This window comes from Orcinus orca, chromosome 6 (assembly GCF_937001465.1).
Source record: "Orcinus orca chromosome 6, mOrcOrc1.1, whole genome shotgun sequence".
Lineage (NCBI taxonomy): Eukaryota > Metazoa > Chordata > Mammalia > Artiodactyla > Delphinidae > Orcinus > Orcinus orca.
In genome coordinates, this window is record NC_064564.1 from 55,344,698 (window position 1) to 55,367,260 (window position 22,563).

Sequence of the window (22,563 nt, forward strand, 5' to 3'; positions counted from 1 at the left end):
GGTTTCATGCACTTTTCGTGGTTTAATGTTTTCAGTCAACTTCATTGAGGTATACTTTCCATGCAAAAAAACTACCAATTTTACATGTACAATCGATACAGTCATATATGCGTCAGCACAGTCATGATGTAGAACGTTACCGTCACTCCCCAAAGTTCCTTTCTGTTCTTCTGCAGTCAATCCCTTTCTGCCATCCTCAGCCCCTGGCAACTACTTATCTCCTTTCTGTTCTTATAGTCTTACTTTTCCAAAATGATTCCTCTGACTGGCTTGGTAGTGTCTGTAGCCTTTTAGGTCTGACTTCTTTCATTCTTACGGTTATGCTTCTATCAATAGTTCATTCCTCGTTATTGCCCAGTAGTTAGTATTCCTTTGTGTAGATCTCCCACGATTCGTTGACCCTTAAGACTTAAACAAACATCTAGAAAGCCTGGCAACATTTGTGTTTCAAGTTTTGCATAGCATGGTTTCATCAGTTTTTAACTCAGCAATTACAGCTCAGTTTTACCTGATACGAGTGCCAAGCTGGATAGGCTTGAAATTTGGTCATTTCTCTACCTTCTACTCAACCACATTTCTCTTGCCTTGATATCTGAATTCATCCTGAAGGAGAAAGGATAGAAAATTCCAATGGGAAACTGGTCATGAAAATAAGTTGCCAGTATGGTTATGGTTAGGGTGGAATAATTCCTTAAGATAGTACACTGCAAATGTAGACATGAAATCAAAAACTACATCTCATAAACCTCTGATTTTGTTTTAGGTGGTCCACATTTCATTAAAAGCTTTAAAATTAGATCAAAGGGGAAATGTTTTTAGTTTTTAGCGAATCGTTTTTGGATTTTTTCTTTAAATTGTGCCTTAAATTTGACTGACAAGAAGTTCATTAAATAGAGTAGAAAATTAAACTATTCTGCACCTGTCTTTGAGACTTAAACTATTGGCTGATTTCTTAATAATTAGAATACTGCTAGAGCAAAGAAGCCCTAGATCTCTGCTACGTTCAGTGTTCCTCTCTCATTGCCACGCATGGAAAGAAAGGCAGTGTTTCCCTCCGTGCTCTGGCATGCCAGTGGCCTGCTGTGAACACAGATGGGTTCCTTCTTGGGCTGGGGATTCTCTGGGCTTGAGGTCACCTGACAGTCTACTGATCCCAAAGCCTCTTATCTGGTCTCTCTTCAATCTCTTTACATCTTTCCTTCTCTACTCTCCCTTTCCCTCAAATAAGAAAAACCAAACAGTCTTATTTGACTTTGGTTTTCAAACTATGCATCCTATAAGGTGCTTTGATATGAAGAAAGGGCTCAAATAAAACCACTGAAACCATGATCGTTGATCCTACTGCAAGAAAGATTTTAGAAAATCACTCTGGAGCCATGCAGAACTGGGTGCCAGATTTCTACTGAGTGATATAATCACCAGTCCAGTGAATAATAAAAGGAAGTCTTTTCATTTAAAATGCTTAGATGTAAATATTTTAAGTGTTGTATACTTTTTCTGAACCCGGTAAAACTGGTTTATAAGTCTCGATTATTTGGTATTACTCATCTTTTAATTAATAGGATAGCCAGTTAGTGTCATAGGAAATCAATACTTATCCTAATACCTTGCATTTCACTTAACAGGGTAAATCTTATTATCCTCATTTCATAAATAATAACCCCCAATGCAGAGGGTTCAAGGTCACTGAACGCTGGTTACAAATGGGGAAGCCTAAGGTAACTGACTCACCAACTACAGAATCGAATGGGAAGGACAAGAATCTAGTTACGCACTCTGATGTGATTATCATTCATGCACGAGACCAGCATCCCGGTGTGAGTTGGTCAGTAGTCAGGATGTTCCTAGTGGCCTAACAGACTGAATTTCTGTTTTATTAATATTTATTCTGTGATAATACCTAATTCTTTTTATGGCTCTTAATTACTCTGGTAAAGTGTATTTGACATGATAAGGGGGCCTAGATTATAGATCTCTACTTCTCAAGCTATCTGTGAGGAAGGACCAGTTTCTCCCCCAATCACTCTTAAGCCAATACTTAAGTTCAATAAAATAAAATAAAATAACTTTGAAAAGAAGTGATCATGCCTTCAGTTGTTACAGCAGTGTCCCATTGTCCCGAAGGTTTCCAAATGGTTGCTCTCAATTACCTGCAGACTGGTTTTAGGAAAATAATAGCCCTCAGACTAGCCCTTTTTGAATAGCATGTGGACCACTCATGGAAAGTCTTGTCTGAACAGAGGAGTCTTAAGCCACTGTTGGAGAATCACTGCACCACATCGTGCTTATTTCTGTCACAAAGATCTTCAGGAAGAAAAGAACCTTGGCCTCTCTTTTTTCCCTTTGATGATTTCTTCCCTTCAACCAGTTTAATCCGAGGATATGCTAAAAGTGATGTTCATTTCTAGCGTTGAGCTTTCAGACCCATTCTGTTGCATGAGAAAGTCAACATTGTCTCTTGCTGCAGTTTCTCTATTTGTGAACGTGATGGTCTTAGAGCATCTTGATGAATGATGGCTTCTTTGGAAAGAACTTTGGTGGCATCTCACATTGCCTGGATCCAGAGGTTACCCTGTCAGGAGGACTCCAGTTGGGAGTATGCAGTGTAGGTATCTGTCCCGTCCCCAAGCACATTCGTTTACAAAGAGACTGTGTTGTCCTTCTGTGTAAATATAAATGGATGCTTCTGTTACCACGATAAATGAAGCTTCTCTTTTATCATTCAGGCTACCAGCGAAGTAGCCTGGACCTCTTCCACCAGAAGTAAGTGCTTTAACATAACAGTCTCCTTTTTAGTGGAGACAGCCACTCAGGCCTAAAAAAGAGTCTGAAAGGCAGTAGATTTAGAAATAGCAGGCATTGTGGCAGGCCAGGAGAAAAGAGAAACCATATGGGACTGCTGTGTACCGTTAGGGGAGGGAAGACAGGAGGGTGATTGAAAGGAGATGCCTCAGGTGGGTTTAATCAGTTGCTATGGTTTCTAAGGCCTGTTTTAATACCGGAGGCTGCCAGCTCTGTAAGTACATTATCGATATGCAGATTTAGGTGCAGGCTACCTGGGAAGAACCTGAGGAAGAAATGGCTGTACCTTGCTCAGATTGGGTTTCCATAGTGAAAGCCTCCATAAAAGGACAATCAAGAAAATGGATTTGATGGTAAAAGAAAAATAGTGTAGAAGAGGACATTACAGCGCTCTGGAGACCAGCCTTGTTCAGGAGAGGCCCTGCTCCTTGTCATCACAGACTCAGTGTGCCCACCTGCAAAATGGCCTCATGGATGACAGTCACTTACCTCAGCAAACTTGGAGTCAGAATTTCTGGGTTCAAGTCCTGGGCCCCAGTTAGCATCTTCGCAACCTTAAGCCATCTCACCTCCGGTGTCTCATCTGTTACACGTTTGCTGAGCTCTGGAAGCTATTACAACGCTCAAATGAGATAATCTCTGCAAAATCACAATGTATTTGTCTGCTTATTTACAACACCAACACTCTCCTTTACTTCCCTGCCCCCAAAAAAGAATGGAAGGGAGACCCGTTGCTGTGAGCGATAACTTTTTAAAAAATGGCTACTGCCCGACTCCAGGATCATCCAGGGTCACCATGTATACACATCATTTGTACGACTAATGTGAACAGACAGCTGTCTGAGAGTGTTTGATCTGAAGGCTAATTTCTCCTGCAAGATGAGGGAGGGACATCTGTATTTGACTTTATGTAGGACTGGACACCCACACACATATAAAATGATAGAATGCTAGCAATGAGCCTTATACGGAATACCATGTAACTATTAGAGCTTCTTTTTTAAGTAATTTAAATAAATGACAAGTATTGCCTTTTTATCAAATTTTAGGTGTCATGATTCAGACCATACGATTGTGGTCCAGAGAGAATTTCATGTTGCAAGGCTGAGTAGAACGGTCTACAAGAGAGAATTCTCCATTGCAAAAATAGTACAGTTCCCTTTATCCTGTTTCCCCTGACGTAACATCTTACGTGAGCATAGTACGGTTGTTGAAACCAAGAAATTAGGATTGATACCATGCTGTTAACTAATCTAGAGACTTTATTGCAAATTTACCAGTTTTCCCACTAGTGTTCTTTTTCTGGTCTAGGATCCCTAGAATCTCGCATTTATTTGTCCTGTCTTCTTAGTCTCCTCCAATCCGTAACCAATCTTAGGTCTTTGAGTTTTTAAAAATCTTTTCCGACATTCACACGTTGACGAATACTTGCGACTGTTTTGCAGGATGCCTTTTAGTTTTGGTTAATCTGATGTTTTCTCATAATTAGATTGAGGTATAAATTTTTGGGCAAGCATGCCACGGAAGCAGCAGTGTGCCCTTCTCAGTATAAATATATACACATATGTATCTATCTCACACGAGGTCCGTGATGTTCCTTATCACCGGGTAATGTTTCTTGGCCAACTTGGTTAGGGTGATGTCTGCTAGGTTTCTCCATTATAATGTTATGATTTTCCTCTTTGTAATTAATAAGGCTCTTGTCTTGTTGTTTAAGATGATTTTATGCTTCTGTAAAGTGACAGTCAAGGGTTGGAGCAAGTGCTGTTCACAGAGGGTTGCCGAATATCGTGTACTGGTGGGAAGAAGCTGGTGCCCTAGAAGATGACGGAGTCATTATTTAAGTGTTTGAATAGATTTTTCTCAATCCATACTGAAATGGATTGCCTGACATTATACTGCAGGATTTTTAAGCCCGACCTCCAGGCGTATCTCATAGTTACTAGCAAAAATGAAAGTGTGAAATGCTTTTTAATGTATATTTAACAACACATAGTCTGGTGATTACTGATGTGTAGTCTCTGTGGACTCCCCTCTGCTATCAGAGGAGAATGTTGAGAGACAACATTTTTACACATTTATTCGATCTAAATCCATCACATGTTTACTTTCTAGATATGTATAGCTGTCATTTATAACAAGATCATAAAAAGTCAAATACGCTAAGTCTAACTCAAACTTTGAGTCATAGGATTACAATCAATTTTCAGAAAAGTGCAATTACTGTTTTTCCCTACTCTACCTTATGAAATAGGCTACTGGTAAATGACACGAAAATATAGCCATTAAAAAGGGGGGGGGAAATACAGCATAGCAATGGGGGTATGGGGGGTAATGCTACTTTGTTCATCCTTTTGATGCAGAAATTCACATAATAGCTCCTATTTAAAGGAATTTACATCATTGAATCCAGTGCTGTGCTCGAGAAATAAAATGTGAAAAATGTACTCAATTCCTTCCTATGGTGTCACTGTTTGATAAGGATTAAGGTACCTTTTTTTTTTTTTTGGGCATACACTGGGTTGCACAGCAAGAGGTCACATCTTGTACTAATATATGCTAGATACTTGCATAGTCTGTAGGCCATTGTTGTTAAAGTAGCAGTAGTGTAGGCATTTTAGATCACAGAGCCCCAGTGGTCTACGTTTTGTTTGCTTTGACATTATTCAACTCAATCTGTTTCTCTAACTGTGACTCTAATGACTACATTGGCATGGCAGAAAAGTATGCTTTGTGGATCGACTTGTATTAACCGTGCTTGCAAGTTGTTTTCTGCTCTCGGTGTTCCATGAGCAGACAGAGCACCTTCGGTTGCACTGAATAGTCATGCACAGTCAATAAGTTTTTGTGTTTGTCTTTGTCATTTCTTTGATGTGGCCTCCAGGATGCTGCCGGCAAGGTGCTGGACCGCTGGGCCATCATGTCTCGAGAAGAGGAAATCATCACCCTTCAGCAGTTTCTGCGGTTCGGAGAAACCAAATCCATTGTGGAGCTGATGGCCATTCAGGAGAAAGAGGGGCAGGCCGTAGCTGTACCGTCTTCAAAGACAGACTCAGACATCAGAACTTTCATTGAGAGTAATAATCGCACCAGGAGTCCCAGCCTCCTTGCCCATCTAGAGAACAGCAACCCTTCCAGCATTCATCACTTTGAAAACATCCCCAACAGCCTCGCCTTCCTGCTGCCATTCCAGTACATAAACCCGGTCTCAGCCCCGCTGCTAGGATTGCCTCCGAATGGGTTGCTGTTAGAGCAACCAGGACTGAGGCTGCGGGAACCCAGCCTTTCGACCCAGAATGAATATAACGAGAGCAGTGAATCTGAAGTGTCTCCCACACCCTACAAGAACGACCAGACGCCCAATAGAAACGCCCTGACCAGCATTACTAATGTGGAGCCCAAAACTGAGCCAGCCTGCGTGTCCCCCATTCAGAATTCCGCCCCGGTCAGTGATCTGTCCAAAACCGAACACCCAAAAAGCTCATTCCGGATCCACCGGATGAGAAGGATGGGGTCAGCGTCTAGGAAAGGAAGAGTGTTCTGTAACGCGTGTGGGAAGACGTTCTATGACAAAGGTACTCTCAAAATCCATTATAACGCTGTTCACCTGAAGATCAAACATCGGTGCACCATCGAAGGTTGCAACATGGTCTTTAGCTCCCTCCGAAGCCGTAACCGTCATAGTGCGAACCCTAACCCTCGCCTTCACATGCCTATGCTAAGGAATAACCGAGACAAAGATTTAATTCGGGCCACATCAGGGGCTGCCACCCCCGTCATAGCAAGTACAAAATCAAATCTCACACTCACAAGCCCTGGCCGGCCCCCAATGGGTTTTACCACTCCCCCACTAGACCCCGTCTTACAGAATCCTCTCCCTAGCCAGCTGGTGTTTTCTGGGCTAAAGACTGTCCAACCAGTTCCTCCGTTTTATAGAAGTTTACTCACTCCGGGGGAAATGGTGAGTCCTCCAACCTCCCTCCCGACCAGTCCCATCATTCCAACCAGTGGTACCGTAGAGCAGCTCCCCCCATTACCCTCTGAGCCAGCAGCGCCAGTAGTGATGATGGCCACTCATGAGCCCAGTGCCGACCTGGCGCCCAAGAAGAAGCCCAGGAAGTCCAGCATGCCTGTGAAGATCGAGAAGGAAATTATTGATACTGCCGATGAGTTTGACGATGAAGACGACGACCCCAATGATGGCGGAGCTGTGGTCAACGACGGGAGCCATGACAATCACTGCCACTCGCAGGAGGAGATGAGTCCAGGCATGTCTGTGAAGGACTTTTCTAAGCATAGCAGGACCCGGTGCATTTCAAGGACTGAAATACGAAGGGCCGACAGCATGACTTCCGAGGACCAAGAACCTGAGCGGGACTACGAGAACGAGTCTGAGTCTTCGGAGCCCAAACTGGGTGAGGAATCCATGGAAGGGGATGAGCACATGCACGGCGAGGTGAGCGAGAAAGTCCTGGTGAACAGTGAGAGGCCGGACGAGAACCACAGTGAGCCCTCTCACCAGGACGTCATCAAGGTGAAGGAAGAGTTTACAGATCCCACTTACGACATGTTTTACATGAGCCAGTACGGACTGTACAACGGTGGGGGTGCCAGCATGGCAGCCCTGCACGAGAGTTTTACGTCATCTCTGAATTACGGCAGCCCTCAAAAGTTCTCCCCGGAAGGTGATCTGTGTTCTAGCCCAGACCCCAAAATCTGTTATGTGTGCAAGAAGAGTTTCAAGAGCTCCTACAGCGTGAAGCTCCACTACAGGAACGTTCACTTGAAAGAGATGCACGTCTGCACGGTGGCTGGCTGCAATGCCGCCTTCCCCTCTCGCCGGAGCAGAGACAGGTCAGTAAATCTCCATTGGCTGCTCCTGCTGGGGGTGGAGGGTGCCGGTCATGGTGGACTTGAAACATTAAAAAAATCCAGCTTAGATGTTTTTTGATGCACTGTAAAGATTGTCCACAGTGATCACGTGACCCCCCAAGCTGCCGTGCTCGTGAAGGATTGTTGCAGTTGGTGCTTGTTGTGATTACGCATGCAGAGTCATGTGCCATCTTACCCAGTAATGCACGCCATTTTTCTCTGTGCTCTGTGTATGTGTTTCCATGCATCTAGGTGTGAATAAGTTAACTATGTACACAGTTCCCTGCTTCCCCGTGAACCTTCACTTAGAAGCCGCAGCTTCTGTTATATATATTCTGCTTTGCCATGTGGCTTTTTAATTAAATCAATATATTATCTTCATACACACATATTTATCCAATATAGAAACAGAAATTTACGGATGGAAAGAACCATAGGTCCAGGACATCGAGACAGCCTGCATCTCCGTAGGTATAACCAGAAATGTTATCGTTCTTACATGAGTATTTAGTATGTCCTTGAATTCTTTAAGAGTCATACAAATATCAGAAGAAAACGGGACCAAAGTAATTGTTGATACGGGGAAGTGGTATGGTGATGGGGGTTACTTTAGCTTTTTAACAATGTCTTGGAGCACATCTCTAAAATATAATCTGTCGTGGGAATTATGCACAGAAGGGGAGGCATGCATATACTTTGAGGATCAGTTAGAATATATTATGTCCAGCCTTCAGATGACATCACACCTTAGCTATGTAGCTGCAGCTCTGAAACAGTTGGGCTTAAACAGAAGCAGCTGGTCCTAAACCTACAGTGGTCTTTTTCAATCATCTTAAAGAAAATGTGATAGAAATGGAATGTGTCAAGGTGGTCAGTGGTGGGGTAACACAGTTGTCCTACCCTTGCGGAGATAAGCTTATGAACAGATCATTTACATGACACACTAGCTCAACGAGAGTCACGCAGTTAGTTCATCCCATCATATTGGATGTGGTTTTTGGTTTTCCGGTGCCTTTTAAAAATATTTTTGGAGAAAATTTTTTTACATGGTAAAAATCAATATATCTAGAAGAAACAAAATGAATTAGGAAGTTTCCAAAGAGCCAGCACCCAAATTCTAGTGTTTATCGGTTGGGCAGAGGTCGCTGACAAAGTAACATATAATAGAAGTACACTGAAAAGTAGTGATCTGTCACTAGAATGCTCAGCTTTTTTTAAAAGTTCAATCTTTTTAAAAATGAACGTTAAAATATATTTTCCTTTGTACTAAAATATAAGCGGCCCAATGTATGAAAGGCAAAATCTCTGAGAAAAAACTAAGTGGCTTTCTTTGTACAACTCAAAACATGCTTTGAAGAGAAATCTCTTCTTAAAAATCCCCCCTCCCCCATTTACCTTGTGCTGTAAAAACGTTTTATGGTCACAAAGTTCTTTTCAGTTCCAGGTTATCATCGACAGCCCCAGAATACGGCAGATAAGATAGCTAGACTTTGAATAATAAAATATAATACTATACCCACCCCACCCCCCAAGTTTGTGAGCAATATTCATTCTTTTATGTTTGAAATAGTGCACTGGTGATAATGAGGTTAATGCATTGGATTTTTTTTTTTTAACAAAAATAAAAGACTCATGAAAACCTGCATAAAATATTTATGGAAATGGAGTGTTTGAAGACAAGCCAAAATTTAAGCTTATTTGCATGAATTCCTATCACAGTTTTAGTTGGTTTGCTGAAAATACTGCAAGTCATGACACTGGAATAAATGGCTCTGGGACCAAAGGCTACAACACCCGAAGCTTGGTGCTTTCATTTATGTCAAGCCACTAGAATACGCAAGCACTTGTGTTTTTATGTCCTAATGTATAAGGAGGTACTGTGGGGAGGGTGGTTTGTCTGAGGAAAAACATTTAGTGATTGAGTGATAGCAGAAGAATATTTCAATCTCTAATTTTATTTTAAGGATTGAGAGTTTCATGAGTGACCAGCCATACAGAAGTTTAGACCAGTGCCTAGGATAACTAGGATATAGGATATTCTAGGTGAGAAGCATAATACAGATATTCTCCCCTGTATGTTCAGTCACAGAAGAGATTGCAAACCTCAGAAGACAGGTGATTACAGTTCATATGGGTAAAATAGCACGTCATGCCTAATCTTTTTAATTCTGGAGTTTTGTCACACGTGATAAAAAGCAAATTGAAAAAAAAAATACTGTACAAGAAAGTCTTGATTCTCATGTGAAATTTTGCTTTTCAAGAATCCGCAAATCTTTTGCCCTCAGGGTAAAAACGTAGCAAAAACTCTTGATACTTTGACTTTTTTTTTTTTAAGAAGAGCGTTCATCCTTGTTGAGTCTATTACTTGAGTTAATAGATGATGTGACTGTAACTACCACCGAATAAGCGAAAACAGTGATGCCACTGGGGTACCACCCTCCTCGTGCATCTCAGGAAACACAGTTGCACTATAATTGTACTCCTGTTTCAGCCCTTTATTGTCATTTCATCAACTAATAACGACCTGTAATTTAATCTCCTTATTCACAAAGCCTCTTGCCTCACATCTTGAATCTACCCCTCAGACATATTATCTTCCTCTTTCTCTTCACTTGTACTGTGTCAGTCACAAGAACCCCAGGAATTTCGTGTCCCTGCTTTTGTCCTCTTCAATTCACTATGAAGCTAGGATAAGTTTTCTTACCTTTCTCTGAGCCAACATACCTTCCCAAACAGAAATCCCCCTTTGCCTTTAATCCTGCCGTGTCCTCGCCCATTTCTCTCCTCTCCCCAGAGTCTCGACTCGTCCATCCTGGACTCCACAACATCTTCCTTGTGCAAATAAAGCATTAGAAGGCATTCCGAGTGGGGGCGGAAGTGTGCAAGTCTACCGGGTTTCCGGGATGCCTGTGATCAAATCAACAGAATGACCCTCTTCCTACTGTCTGCGAAAGCAGCCTTCTTGTCTTTGGGCTTAGAACACCTTACAGGAGAGACAAACAGGTCTTCTTGCGCTTCTTCCAAGATGGTTATACACGAGGGAGTTGCGTGTTTGGTCTCAGATAGGCTGTTAGTAGGATGGAGGTAGAAAGATGTTAAACGCTGTGTTTTAGATTTGACGGCTAGGTAGCAGAGATTTCCAAGTCTTCGCTTATGGTCTTTCTAGGTTTTTATAAGATCCCATTGAAGGCTTTTTGAAAAGCAAGAATATTCTTTGTGTAAAGTCACAAAAAGGGAGACGAGAGAGAGAGAGAGAGAGAGAGAGAGAGAGAGAGGCACAAGCAAGGCTTGTGAGGGCTGAGGAGTCCAAGCGCAGTGTCAGAGGTGTCCTTTTCTATACAGCTGTGAATGAGTGTGAGTTTAATAAATCAGAAAGCAAAGAGGACCATTCCACGCTAATGACAAAGAGCAAGCTAATATACCCAGACTCCAGTTCATCTGGTCGCTAGGTGGTTGTTAGGGTAATTCTTACTCCAGGTTCTAGAAGTAAAATGTAAATTATTTTCCCTGTAAAGAACTATAGAACTATAAGGCAATGGCTGAAGTATTTACGTGCATACTGATAACAGTGTGTAGTGTTACACCTGACAGTCTCTAAACACCCTTCTTTCTTGTTCGTCCCTTGATTTTTCTGCCAAGATGCTGTTCTCTCAGGGAACAGGAAAGCTGACCTGGGTTTTGAAGTAAACATGTGAAAATACTCCCTGCGAAGAAGACATTCCAACTGGCCTAGAACCTACAGTCTTCATACAGGACATTTTCTTGAAGATAGTGTCATAGAATTGGCTGGGCCTGGCTTCCTTTGGTCATTTCTCATCCTCTGTCATGTTTTTTGATCCCCAGGAGGGCCGACTGGCCATGGATCAACCCCATTTATAAATTACATTTGGTTTTTATTCAGAAAAATAAAAACCCTTCTGTCCTCCTCCCCCAAATTCCTTATCATTTGCTAATATGATAAAAATCTATTTAATGCCAATCACTAAAACAGACATAAGTAGATTTTACATTGGCAGCTATAACGAAGACGTCGTCCACAGAAACTAGATGGTCTGCATCTTTGTTCCTCTCTTCCTCTGAGAATAGTGGCCACTAATTGCCACAGTTTATCTTGAATTTTATCAGAAGGGTCAGCATATATGGTTGATCTTCAAGGTGTAGGAAAGGCGATTCAGCCCCATGAATAGATTTAAAAACAAAATAATATTTGGTCAGGGTGATTTATAAATAAATATGAGGCAACTATTGGTGCCAAGGGTGAACCTTCTCTTTGATGGCTAGTTAAATCTGTCCAGATTTAAACCTGTAAACTCCTTGATTTGTATGGAATAAGATATCTGTATTTGGTTTATTAAAACCTGCTGATGTCTCCAGAACTAAATTTGTTCCTCTATAGGCCTCTGGGTAGCTGTACCTAAAGAGCAGAGATATATAGTTTTTGCTTGTCTGATTACCTGACTTCCAGCCCTGTACAGGTGTGCAGGAATAAATTAACATGAGCTACCTCTGATGAGCCACTGCATACATTAACAGCAGAGGTGAAGATGCGAAAACATGCTGCCCGCCTCCTGTTAGCACCTTCTCAGCAGCGACATCCATTTTTTCCATCATTCTCTGTGTTTGGAAACGTAGAGAACTTTCTAAAGAGAGATTCTCAGTAAATACACATGATTTCACCAGGCAATACCTCCAAGAAATGAGCCACTTAGCACCAACTGAAGATAACTATTAGTATATTTGCCCTAATATAATTAGCTGTCAAATAAAGCGTGTTAATCCTCTCCAAGTACAAGAAGAGAACATGTTAAGGCATCAGCCTTCTCGTTTCCTATATTTTTGCCATTCAAACTGCAGCTCTCCAGAATTCTTTTAAAAGGTGAAGTTGTGCCGGTCCTCTGACTTTTAAAGGAAGAGGTTTTTTTTTTTTTTTCCTTCTTCCCTGTTACTCTGTTTGGTTCCACAATACAGCCAGGAGATCAGTAGGTCTTTTGTACTTCTCTCCATTACTTTCCATCAAAGGCAAACAAACAAAATAAATCCCCCTTCTGAATAATTGCTAGTTGTGCCCTCCTCAACTGAAACTTTGGTAGTAAGATAAACTTCGGTGTCATTCCTGTCTCTGGGCTTCTTTTTATATCCTGGGAGAAGAGCAATGAGCAAAACAGTCTCCTTGTATCATGGGGAGAGACTCTGTCAAGCCTACAGTGAGCCTCGGATCTTCCTAATGACCTCCTGCTGGCCCAGCTGGATGTAAGACAAGCTCATTTAAGCCTCTGCTGACCTTTCACTCCTCCAGTCCAAGAACTACACCAGTCACTTCCACCAAACTGCCTACAAAATAGACAACAAAGCTTAATGGCAGGCAAAGGACTTTCTCTCCATGATACAAAGAAATTTTTACAAATTTCTATTGATGGGAGTAACATTCAATCTCTCGTGGCTACGTAACTGCCTCTGCACAAACGTAATGCTTCTATAATACCCTTTATCCTTATCTTCCCTCAAAGGGAACAAGCTACTGCTCTCACCAGTGCAAACTCGAAAATTCAGGCAAAAATAGCATTTAGAGCAGAATGCACATACCGAATGCACAGGTGGTAATTTTCATGATAGCACCACTTTGAAAGGGTCATCTTCCTGATTTCCGTCTCCCTTGGGTCCACCACCGTCTACCCGATCCTCTGATAGACTTTCTCTCGGTGTGATTCTTTCTCATCATTATTCATTTGAAATATTTGTTTTTCTAGATAGTCTTTTCTTTTTAAAAAACATAGGCCGTTTCTCACCTGGAAGCAGGTTATAAGACTTCACACATATATTAGTATTTGCTTGTATCAGTCCTGGGAAGATGGGCTCTCTCTTAAGGTGAGAGGCTTCTGCCAGCTCTCTCTTGCTGTAAATGATCATTTTTGTTGTTGTTGTTCTTGTGCTAAGACGAACACAGACTTTTCTTTCTCTGTTGAAACTTCATAGTGAAGGTTGGGCTAGGAGGCATTTCTTTTTTAAAAAAGCCTCAGAAATAATTTAATGTTTTTGCCGTAAGACTCCCACAAGCTTCAAATAAATGAATGTGGCAGAATATAAAAGTTTACACTTGCCAAAAAATTACAATGTCATAAAAAAGGGATTTATTAACTTTTAATTCTTCAGTGCCAAGATGTGTGTGTGCGTGCACGTGTGAGAGAGAAGCAAGCTGAGGAGGAGGAGAAAAGAATGCTTTTCAGGAAAGGACAATTTTTCTTCAGTTATTTAACATAAAAGTACACTTAAAAAATACCTAGAGGGAGGGAGACGCAAGAGGGAAGAGATATGGGAACATATGTATATGTATAACTGATTCACTTTGTTATAAAGCAGAAACTAACACACCATTGTAAAGCAATTATACCCCAATAAAGATGTTAAAAAAAAAAAAAAAAAAACCTAGATTTTATGTCCTAATGCTAGCTGCTTGAATTAAAACAGGAGCTGTAAATTCCTGGTAAAAAGCTGTTATGCCTGAAGTGTTAGTGATCTTAACTCTAGTACTTGATGGAGTTTATGACTTCTTTTACTAACTAGGGGGAAGAATGTTACCTACTTCTAGTTTAATGCTTTTTCTTGCTCGCTCTAATTATTTTGACTTCACCTCAGGAGAAAAGAGCCAAGTGCTTCTACCCGAACGTACGTAAGTGGTACCTCAATTTTGCTATTGCATATGTCAATCTGAATTATCACTAGCGATTCGAAAATGATGCTAACATTCTCATCTAAATGCATCCACATAATGTATATGTGTGTTGATACGTAAACACCCACATAAATAAGAATATCAAAAGACAGATCATCCTTAATTGCCAGAATAGCCATGTTCATCTTAGAAAGTGATGTATGAAGTTACTTCAGCACATGGATGGGGAGTAAGATTTTTTTCAGTCAAAGGAGACAGATTTGGGCAATGAGAACAACAGACCTTCAAAAGCAAGCCTCTTGGGTCTGACGGCCAGCTGAGGGGAGCCGCTCTCACTCTGCAGCCTTTTTAGTCTGCTGTGTCACTGAGGGGGCACTGGGGGGTCAGTCCGCTCACTAGTAATTGTGTTTTACAGACTTCTAAAGCAATTGGCTCAGTCAGTCCCAATTCAATAAAAGTGGAGAGCAAGAGAGAGAGCACTTTTGTTCTATTTTTTACTTGAAATTATTTCATTCAGCAGTCTGTCTTTTTTATTACCGGGACTTGACATTAGCACTCCAAGCTATATTAGCATCCATTTCAGCAGTTCAGTAAATGGTATTAAAAAAACACTTAACTTCAACGGTGAATGGCTGTATGACAGTACCATAAAAAATCCACATTAAAAAAAAAAAAAACTTACGTATTTGTCCCAGCAAATTATTTTTCACTTGTTTAACCACTTCAAAGCTATGTTCTTGTGACGGGTATTCACGAGAACCTTCTTGCTCTCAGAAGCAAGCAGTCAGTGGTGCTCTGTGGATGAGGGAATCGGGAGAAAGAGGAAAGGGAAATCCAGTGGGGAGAGGGTAGGTAAAGATGCTGTTTACCGTGTAGTTAGATTACCTTCCATTCATCAGCAGAGATGGAATTGGCAACCTCAGAGCACCCAAGGTGAAATTCTTGGATTCTCATGCATGGCTGGGATTTGATTTTGAACTCAGCACTCTCCAAACTTGGGAGCAGAGCCTAACTACTTTGGCACTGCAGTGTGCTCATAAATGACTACATTAGGTTCTAAATTTTGATTAAACATTCAGTAATTAATCAATGGTAGACACGAAACAGTTGGCAAGGTCCAGGGCTGCAAAATGTGTAAGACATAAAACATTACGAAGCAATTAGAATACGCTCCTTCAAGAGAAGGATTGCCTTCAATAAAGAGGTAAATGATAGCATCCTGCTTATTGTGGACGTAGGCAGCCAGAGCAATATGATAAACTGCTGGAGATACACATATCAGTAATCATCCACATTATTAGGGCCATTAATCATAATTCCAAAAATATGACAGCAGCAGCCAACTTTTTGACCAATTTTGCTTCTGCCTGTTGGCCATTATAACTTCGCTAATAGACTGCAGAGCTCCTGTGCGTGGCAGTTTGCATTGAGAATGGAAGGTTAATTATATTTGAGCTGCTGATTTCTTCTCTCCTTGGAAAAGGCTTAGCACTTTGACGATCCCAGGAGCTCCCTGTTGTTAAACCAGTAAAAGTACTCTACTGAAATTTTCTTTGTTGTTCAGGAACGAGGAGATGTTTCAAATGAGATAGAAGTGTCAGGCTGGAATAGCCGCTAATGTTTCTTGCTCCAAAGTGATCCTTGGGCAGCAAGATGAATGCAGGGGTTCCTTTAGCTCACTTTGCTCTCTCATTTCTCTTCTGCAGACAGGTAGAAATGTCACTGTATGGTGATACACCAGGTAAATCCCACAAGATTCGTGGTGGTTTCAATATGAATATATATGGAACTAAGAAGTTGGGGAAAGTGGTTCATGATTTGGGGAGGAATAAGCACCTCTATCATATGAAATTCTGCTTCTGTGGCTATGCTTGTTGTGAATCAAAAGTAAAAAGAATTTCAAAAAAATCATCTGAATGTTGCTAAGCATTGAAATGTTTATAGCATAGGTGCGTTGCTGGTTGCTTAACTGAAGTTTTGCTGTCTCAGCTGGTGGCTTTGACATTGTTTAACCAAAGACATAAATTAGATCTTGCACATTCTTTTTGTTCATGTATCTTAAGTAGTTTCATTTTTCAACACAATTCTAGATAAGGCCGTAGCTAAGTTATAGTATTGCCTACAAAATTCTGTACCCCCCTCTTGGGGAACTCATACATCCCAAATATTGTCTTTTTAAAAGATCATAAATTAACCGTTTTAATGCTATAAAACCTTCTTGGATATTTAGTCTTAGAAAGTATTTCCTTTGAAAAAGATCTCAGAGAGAAACTGATGTTCCACTCTGTACACTTTAGAAACGATAGCTTATTTTTAAATAGGAGAAGAAATTTGAGCATCTAGAGAAAAATGCATTCTTATTTTGGAAAGAGGTCTTCTAAACTCTTTGTATAAGACAATAAAACAAGGGATGAAGGCTTGAGGGCTAGTTCATCCAGGGTAAATATAAATCTCAGAATTCTAGCTCAGATTTATTGAAGTCCTTAAAAGATGCCAGGGTGAACCGCCTTGCTTTTTCTTAGCCAACAATGGTAGTAAACTGAGCACCTTAAGAGCTGCCTGATTGAGAAAATTTCCAAATGCTGTGAAAACATAATCCTATTCACAGTGTAACACGCGTCTCACATTACAGCGCAACAGGTTATCTGTCGAATCATCGGCACCCTTCGGAAGCCTCGATGTGTCAGATACAACTCAGAAGTAAAATGGTTAGGGAACAGCGCTGGATATCAATTCTGCACTTAACCTGAGCATCCAGCATAGACATTTTCCATCCACCAATCTGCCTTCCTAAATGCCATCACTACATTAACATTTTGTATGCATTCCACAGCAATGACAAATTGTTTTGTAACCGTAGTGCCAGATTTAGTATGCGAGAGACACGTTCACCTCTGCCAACAAACCAATCATTCTCACTAACATCTTCAGAGTTACAACATTTATAAAGTTGCAAAGTGGAGTAAACAAACCATCTGTTTGGCTTTTCCATATATGTCATGCTTTCTTATTAGCATATTACGATTCATTTAGTAAACAAATTTGGTGATTTCGTTCACGTCAAAGTTAGGTCGGAAGCTTGAAGATGATTAACATTCCCGGGACAGGCACATTAATACATTGCTTCCTCGGCTAAGTTAAATGGCTTCTCAGGAGAATCGTCCCTTGTTGACAAGATGAGACTGTCAATTTTGTTCGCCTGCCACGTTAGGGGCCGTAAGGGGATGGCAGGCTCTGAGAGAGGGGGGTCATGTAGGCAGCATAATTCACTGTGAATTGAGAAAAGAAGTCTAATTCTGATAAATGGTCGACCCCAATACATCCTACCTGTTATTACAACAGACGTGCCGTATCTGTGCAGTAAATTAGCTAAACCCCTAAAGAGTTTGGTGGGAGCTTATCTTCAAGTGAATAATTTGAATGTAGAGGGAACTGTCTGCGTGACCAGTATGGATGATTTGTTTTATATTGAAAGGGATTGAAGTGACTGAATTTCATACTTTTAATTTGCAAGAATTTGCTTAGCTTTTATTTCTTGCATTTATTATGTACTTCTATACTTCTGGGGGTTTTGGGAGCATTGTTCACTAGAATTTTACATTGAATTTCCTGAGCTAGGGATGGTTTTTGGCTCTTTTGGAGAAAAATCTTTAAATATTAGCCTAGTAGAGCAACTATTTGTTTTACAGAAAACGTATACTAACAAAAATGTCGTTTACTTCACAGGGCTGTAAGACATCAATTAATGATGATACAAATATTTTTGAGGCATTAAGGACAACAGATAGTGTGATAGCAATCGGATAAGAAGAGAACTAATGAGGGGCAGAGGTTTTAACTTTTCATTTCTGTGGATTTGGTTAGCAGATTTAATTTCTGATCAGGAATATTGACTCAGTATCCCACAATACACTCAAACCCAGCGTCTAGATTTTCCCAGATTGTATATAAATAACATTTCTCTGCCCCATATGCACACACATATACACACACCCCATATATATAGTGGTATCTCCTGTGTATACATCACTAGGATCATTCTGGACAATATAATTTGAGAAGTAAGTGTGTGTGTGTGTGTGTGTGTGTGTGTGTGTGTGTGTGTGTGTGTGTGTGTGTGTGTGTGTTTGTGTGTGTGGAGAGGCAAAAGCTCCAACATGGAGCCTCAATTCCATTTCACCTGAGGCTTTGTAATTATCAAGTATTTTGTTTCAATTCGGTAAGTTTAGAATGGCTCAGAACTGATTAAGAATTAAGGTTAGACTCAGCTTCTCGTGTAACCTATAGCTTGATTTACTATTCACTTTGGACAACCACATTCTGATTTTCTAATTTGCTCATGAGACTTTTTCTTTAAAGTTCCTTCCTCTCAAAACCAAAGTTAAAATCTCAAAACGGTTTTTCTTTTCAATGTATTTAATGTGTTTAATTTTTATTTTTATGATTAAACATTGCATTAAGTTGAACTGGGCACTTGAAGAAACTTGGAAAGAGAAACGTGAGAAAAGAAAAGCTCAAGACAGGACTGACTTTCTCTAAAGGGCACTTGCATTTGCTTGACTGTGTTGGATTTGGTGTCTTCTGTGGTTGCATGGTAAAGTTTTTTTTTCTTTTTTTTTAAACTGAATATAATTGACATGTTTTCATTAAAGAAACCGAAAAAGACTGGTAGTCCACTTTAGTCCAGCTAGAGTACTTCCACTCAGCATTTCATGGAGTAAGTTTGGTTTTATGACCTCCCCTATATCGTATAGGCTTCATAACTTTTTTGCTTCTGAGGGTGCTCTCAGTTTTCAAGAGGCTTTTTGGTAAACTCAGTACAGAAAGAGTAGGGAAGAGTACAGAGGGTCAGAGGAAACATTTGTGATTCCAAGCATAGCCTAGGTTATAGGACTGTGTCATGCCCTAATTATATATCATTACCTTACACCACGGTGGGGTGTGATAGGGTCAGAATTATTCTCTGCTGTATTATCACTGTCTTTTCTTAAATATTCAGTTACATGCTTCCAATCTTGGGATCATTGTTTTCTCTTCCACAATGTATTCTGGGGAAAGTTTCTGTAAGGCTGCATATTATTGATTGAAGTCAAATAAATGTAATTATGTCCGAAGTGCAAAGTATTCTACTTGAGCTGCAAGAGACTTGAGGTTGAATCAGGTATAGCTTACGTTCTTCTTGAAAGTGACCATCTTGGGACTAAATCTTGGCCTACTCTCTTGACGAGATCCCCAGTGAGATCAGATCCTTACCCCTTCTACTTATCAACTCACCTTTTCTCTTCATCCCAGTCATTTTTGTTTTTTCTGTAAGAGGAAGCTGCCTCCCCAGAGTGTCGGTATTACCTACCTAATCAAAGCAAATAGAAACAGCTTTTGGACTGTTGACATTCTTATAAAATATTCTAACATGGTTTTTGTTCATGATTATTTTTTCCTCTTTTCTGGAGATAAATATTCAGAACACTAGGTTTATTTTCTAGAAAATCTCTCTCTCTGGAGAACTCGGAATTGGTTCCTTTCTGGAGTCCCCCTTCTCCTCCTTACAGACAGCTGCCTACTGCTTCCTCGGCTGCGGGTCCTCCCGTTTCCAGCACTCTCTGGTCTTCCTCCCATTTTAGGATCCTCCTCCACTGTACGTCCGATAGTCCGTTGGCGTGACTTCTCTCTGTGTCTCTTCCGTCTTCCCTTTCCCTTCACCTCTTTGGTTTTCTGATCCACATAAACTTGTAAGTTGCTGTTAACCCCAGGTGTTTGTCTCTCCTCCTTGGGCAGTGTTCTCTGACAGTTCAGGGTTTGGATTGACTTGAGTCCAGGTCTCTGTTAACATCAAGTGCTGCCTTTTGTCCATTCTGTGGAGGTCAACCTAACCTCTTGAGGCACAGGATCGGGACTCTCTAAAGAATCTGTCTCCTCTCCCTCCTTCTCTTGCTTTGCCTCTTTCCACCCCAGTAGTACTGGAGTTAGTTAGAACAAACCCACCATCATGAGAGTGGACCAGTAAGCTTTCCACAGCACGTTCTTCCCATCCCCAGTTCAAGTATTTTGCGTATGGCATTTAGGAGGATTATCAAACAAAAAATGAAACAGATTAAGAAATGAACATAATCAATTCTCTTGAACTGTGGTTGCATAATGGAAATCGACTACCACGAATGAACCCGTGTACTGAAGTTATGAACAGCAGAGCTAATGCACTGCCATGAGTTCATCTTTATTATTGCATTACACCTGAATCAATTGATAAAGTAGCTTTTTTTCTTAAGCAAGGGATGGCACTTAATTGAATAACAGCCAAAGTAATTATATTAGCGGAGGCCAACAGTACTGCTGACAGCGGAAAAGGGACACTGTTGAACAGAGTGCCAGAGCTGGTCTACACATTTCTGCACATTGTTCGGTTGACAGATATTGAGGGCTGGTACATCATCTAATTAGATTACAGATTTCCATTGCTGTTAAGTGAGAAATGAAGAGAAACATCTCTTCCTGGTAACATAGCAGTGGAGATGTACAATTTCACAAGTCATCTTCGAAAAGATGTGTCCGTCTGGGGGATCGGTGTGTCCCTTTTGTCGATGTTAATTTATTCTTCCTTATTCAGTGTGTCTTGATGTAACTGCTGTGTGTCTGGCTGTTGTTTTCTCAGCAGTGAATCTAGGTAACTGCAGATGTGTGAGAAGCAACGGAGTTCTAGATTAAAGTCATCGCAAAATGTGTGCTTGTGAAATTAAGAAAGGGAGGGGAGGGAGGGTGTTAAAAATAATACACAGGGGTAGGACTTCGTGAGCTGCTTGTGGTCGGCAGATTGTTTTATCAGTAGATTGTTTGACAGTATGTACTGTCACTCTACTTCCACATTCCTGTAATAACTCTGGTGGTGTCATACCTACATGTCAGGGGAAAAACTTCACAGTAGGCATTTCCTACACTCTGCTTAGCAACCCGCACTTGGAGTCATCTGCCATCTGACACCAAGGAGACGGGGAGCGACTGTGTCAGAGCAGGGACCGTGGGGACCACTTCTGTTCATCATTCACATATCCGCACACTGCATGCATCTGTGCAGAACTCATTTATGGACGATGATGATGCTGTGAATTTGGTTTATCTTAATTTGATGTATGACTTTTTGGATGATGCGGCTGATGTGAAAAATCATCGAGACAGCCTATGAGATGATGGCTTATGACAGAAAATGATTTTATGATCAGAACATTTTAAATCCCTATGTTATTGTTTAAGTTTTTTTTTTAAACCAGATGTCTAGAATGTGAATTTGTTTTCTCTCTCTCTCTCCTTCTCTCTCTTTTTCTCTGTCTCTCATTCTTGCTTTCTTTTGTGATCGATTTAGCAAAAGATTAGAAAGCTGATCTTATTATCACAAGGTAAGCTCAGCCTTCCTAAGTGCAGCGTGGAGGGGCTGCCGCCCCTCTGCCCCTTCGAACCCGGAGTGCTGTATATTGTCTTGTGTGGAAAGGTGGAGAAGTGTTTCCCACCTTTCTTGTCTCTGAGGCACATACCTCTCAACCATCTCTAAGAGATATTAGCCATGCTCGTCACCAAATGGAGTGACTCATCTCGGTCTTCCATACTTTTTAATTCTAATCAGGTGGTCTGTTGAACTTGATGCTGGCCATTCTAGGTCATTTCTATTATCAATTTCGGTTATCACAATTACTTCTCTAAGAGGTAGAGCTTCTGCCATTATCAAGAAGCTTTTATGTATCTGTATATTTATTTACTGGTTTACTTTTTGGAAGGGTAGCCTTCAATTTAGGTACGTGTCACACGTGAGCCTTTGCAGGTGGAGAGAGGTATATGCCCAAGGGCACTTTAAAAATAAATGGGGGATATAAATACAAAGGCAATGTTTTCAGACGGATAATAACCTATCAGGCTTCGGTAAATCATGACATCCCTATGGATGCTCTGGGATAAATCCTATCTTTTTTTTTCTTTTTTTTAATGCAAGCAAAGCATTCAGTGAGTAGAGTAAAAGTTTTGCTTGTCTAAGAAGTATGGACTCCAGTTGTTAAAACAGAGGGACCATGTGTTATTATCGTGCTTGATTTTTTTTTTTTTTGGTATTTATTGTGTGGGGTTTTTTTTCTTTTTTGGTCCCTTTGGGTTTTTTTCTGTTGTTGAGTGTGATGTTTTTAAAGGGTGGGTGGGTTTTATTTAAAAAGTCAACTTCTGTTTTTCAGGGTTTTTTTTTT

The 22,563-nt window shown here is 40.7% G+C and overlaps 1 protein-coding gene across 8 annotated transcripts in view; it reads left to right on the top strand.

The window, feature by feature from the left end:
• The window catches only part of BNC2 (basonuclin 2), a 429,626-nt gene that overhangs the window by 396,262 nt on the left and 10,801 nt on the right, over positions 1 to 22,563 (top strand). For 5 of the 8 annotated variants that reach the window (XM_033439739.2, XM_033439736.2, XM_033439740.2 and 2 more), the window contains 2 exons: positions 5,687 to 7,656; positions 8,080 to 8,145. In XM_033439739.2, coding sequence (XP_033295630.1) covers positions 5,687 to 7,656; positions 8,080 to 8,145 — 2,036 coding nt within the window. Of the gene's footprint in view, positions 1 to 5,686; positions 7,657 to 8,079; positions 8,146 to 21,698; positions 21,733 to 22,563 lie in introns of those variants that run through there. The other 3 variants (XM_033439741.2, XM_033439737.2, XM_049710690.1) reach the window with 2 other exon arrangements.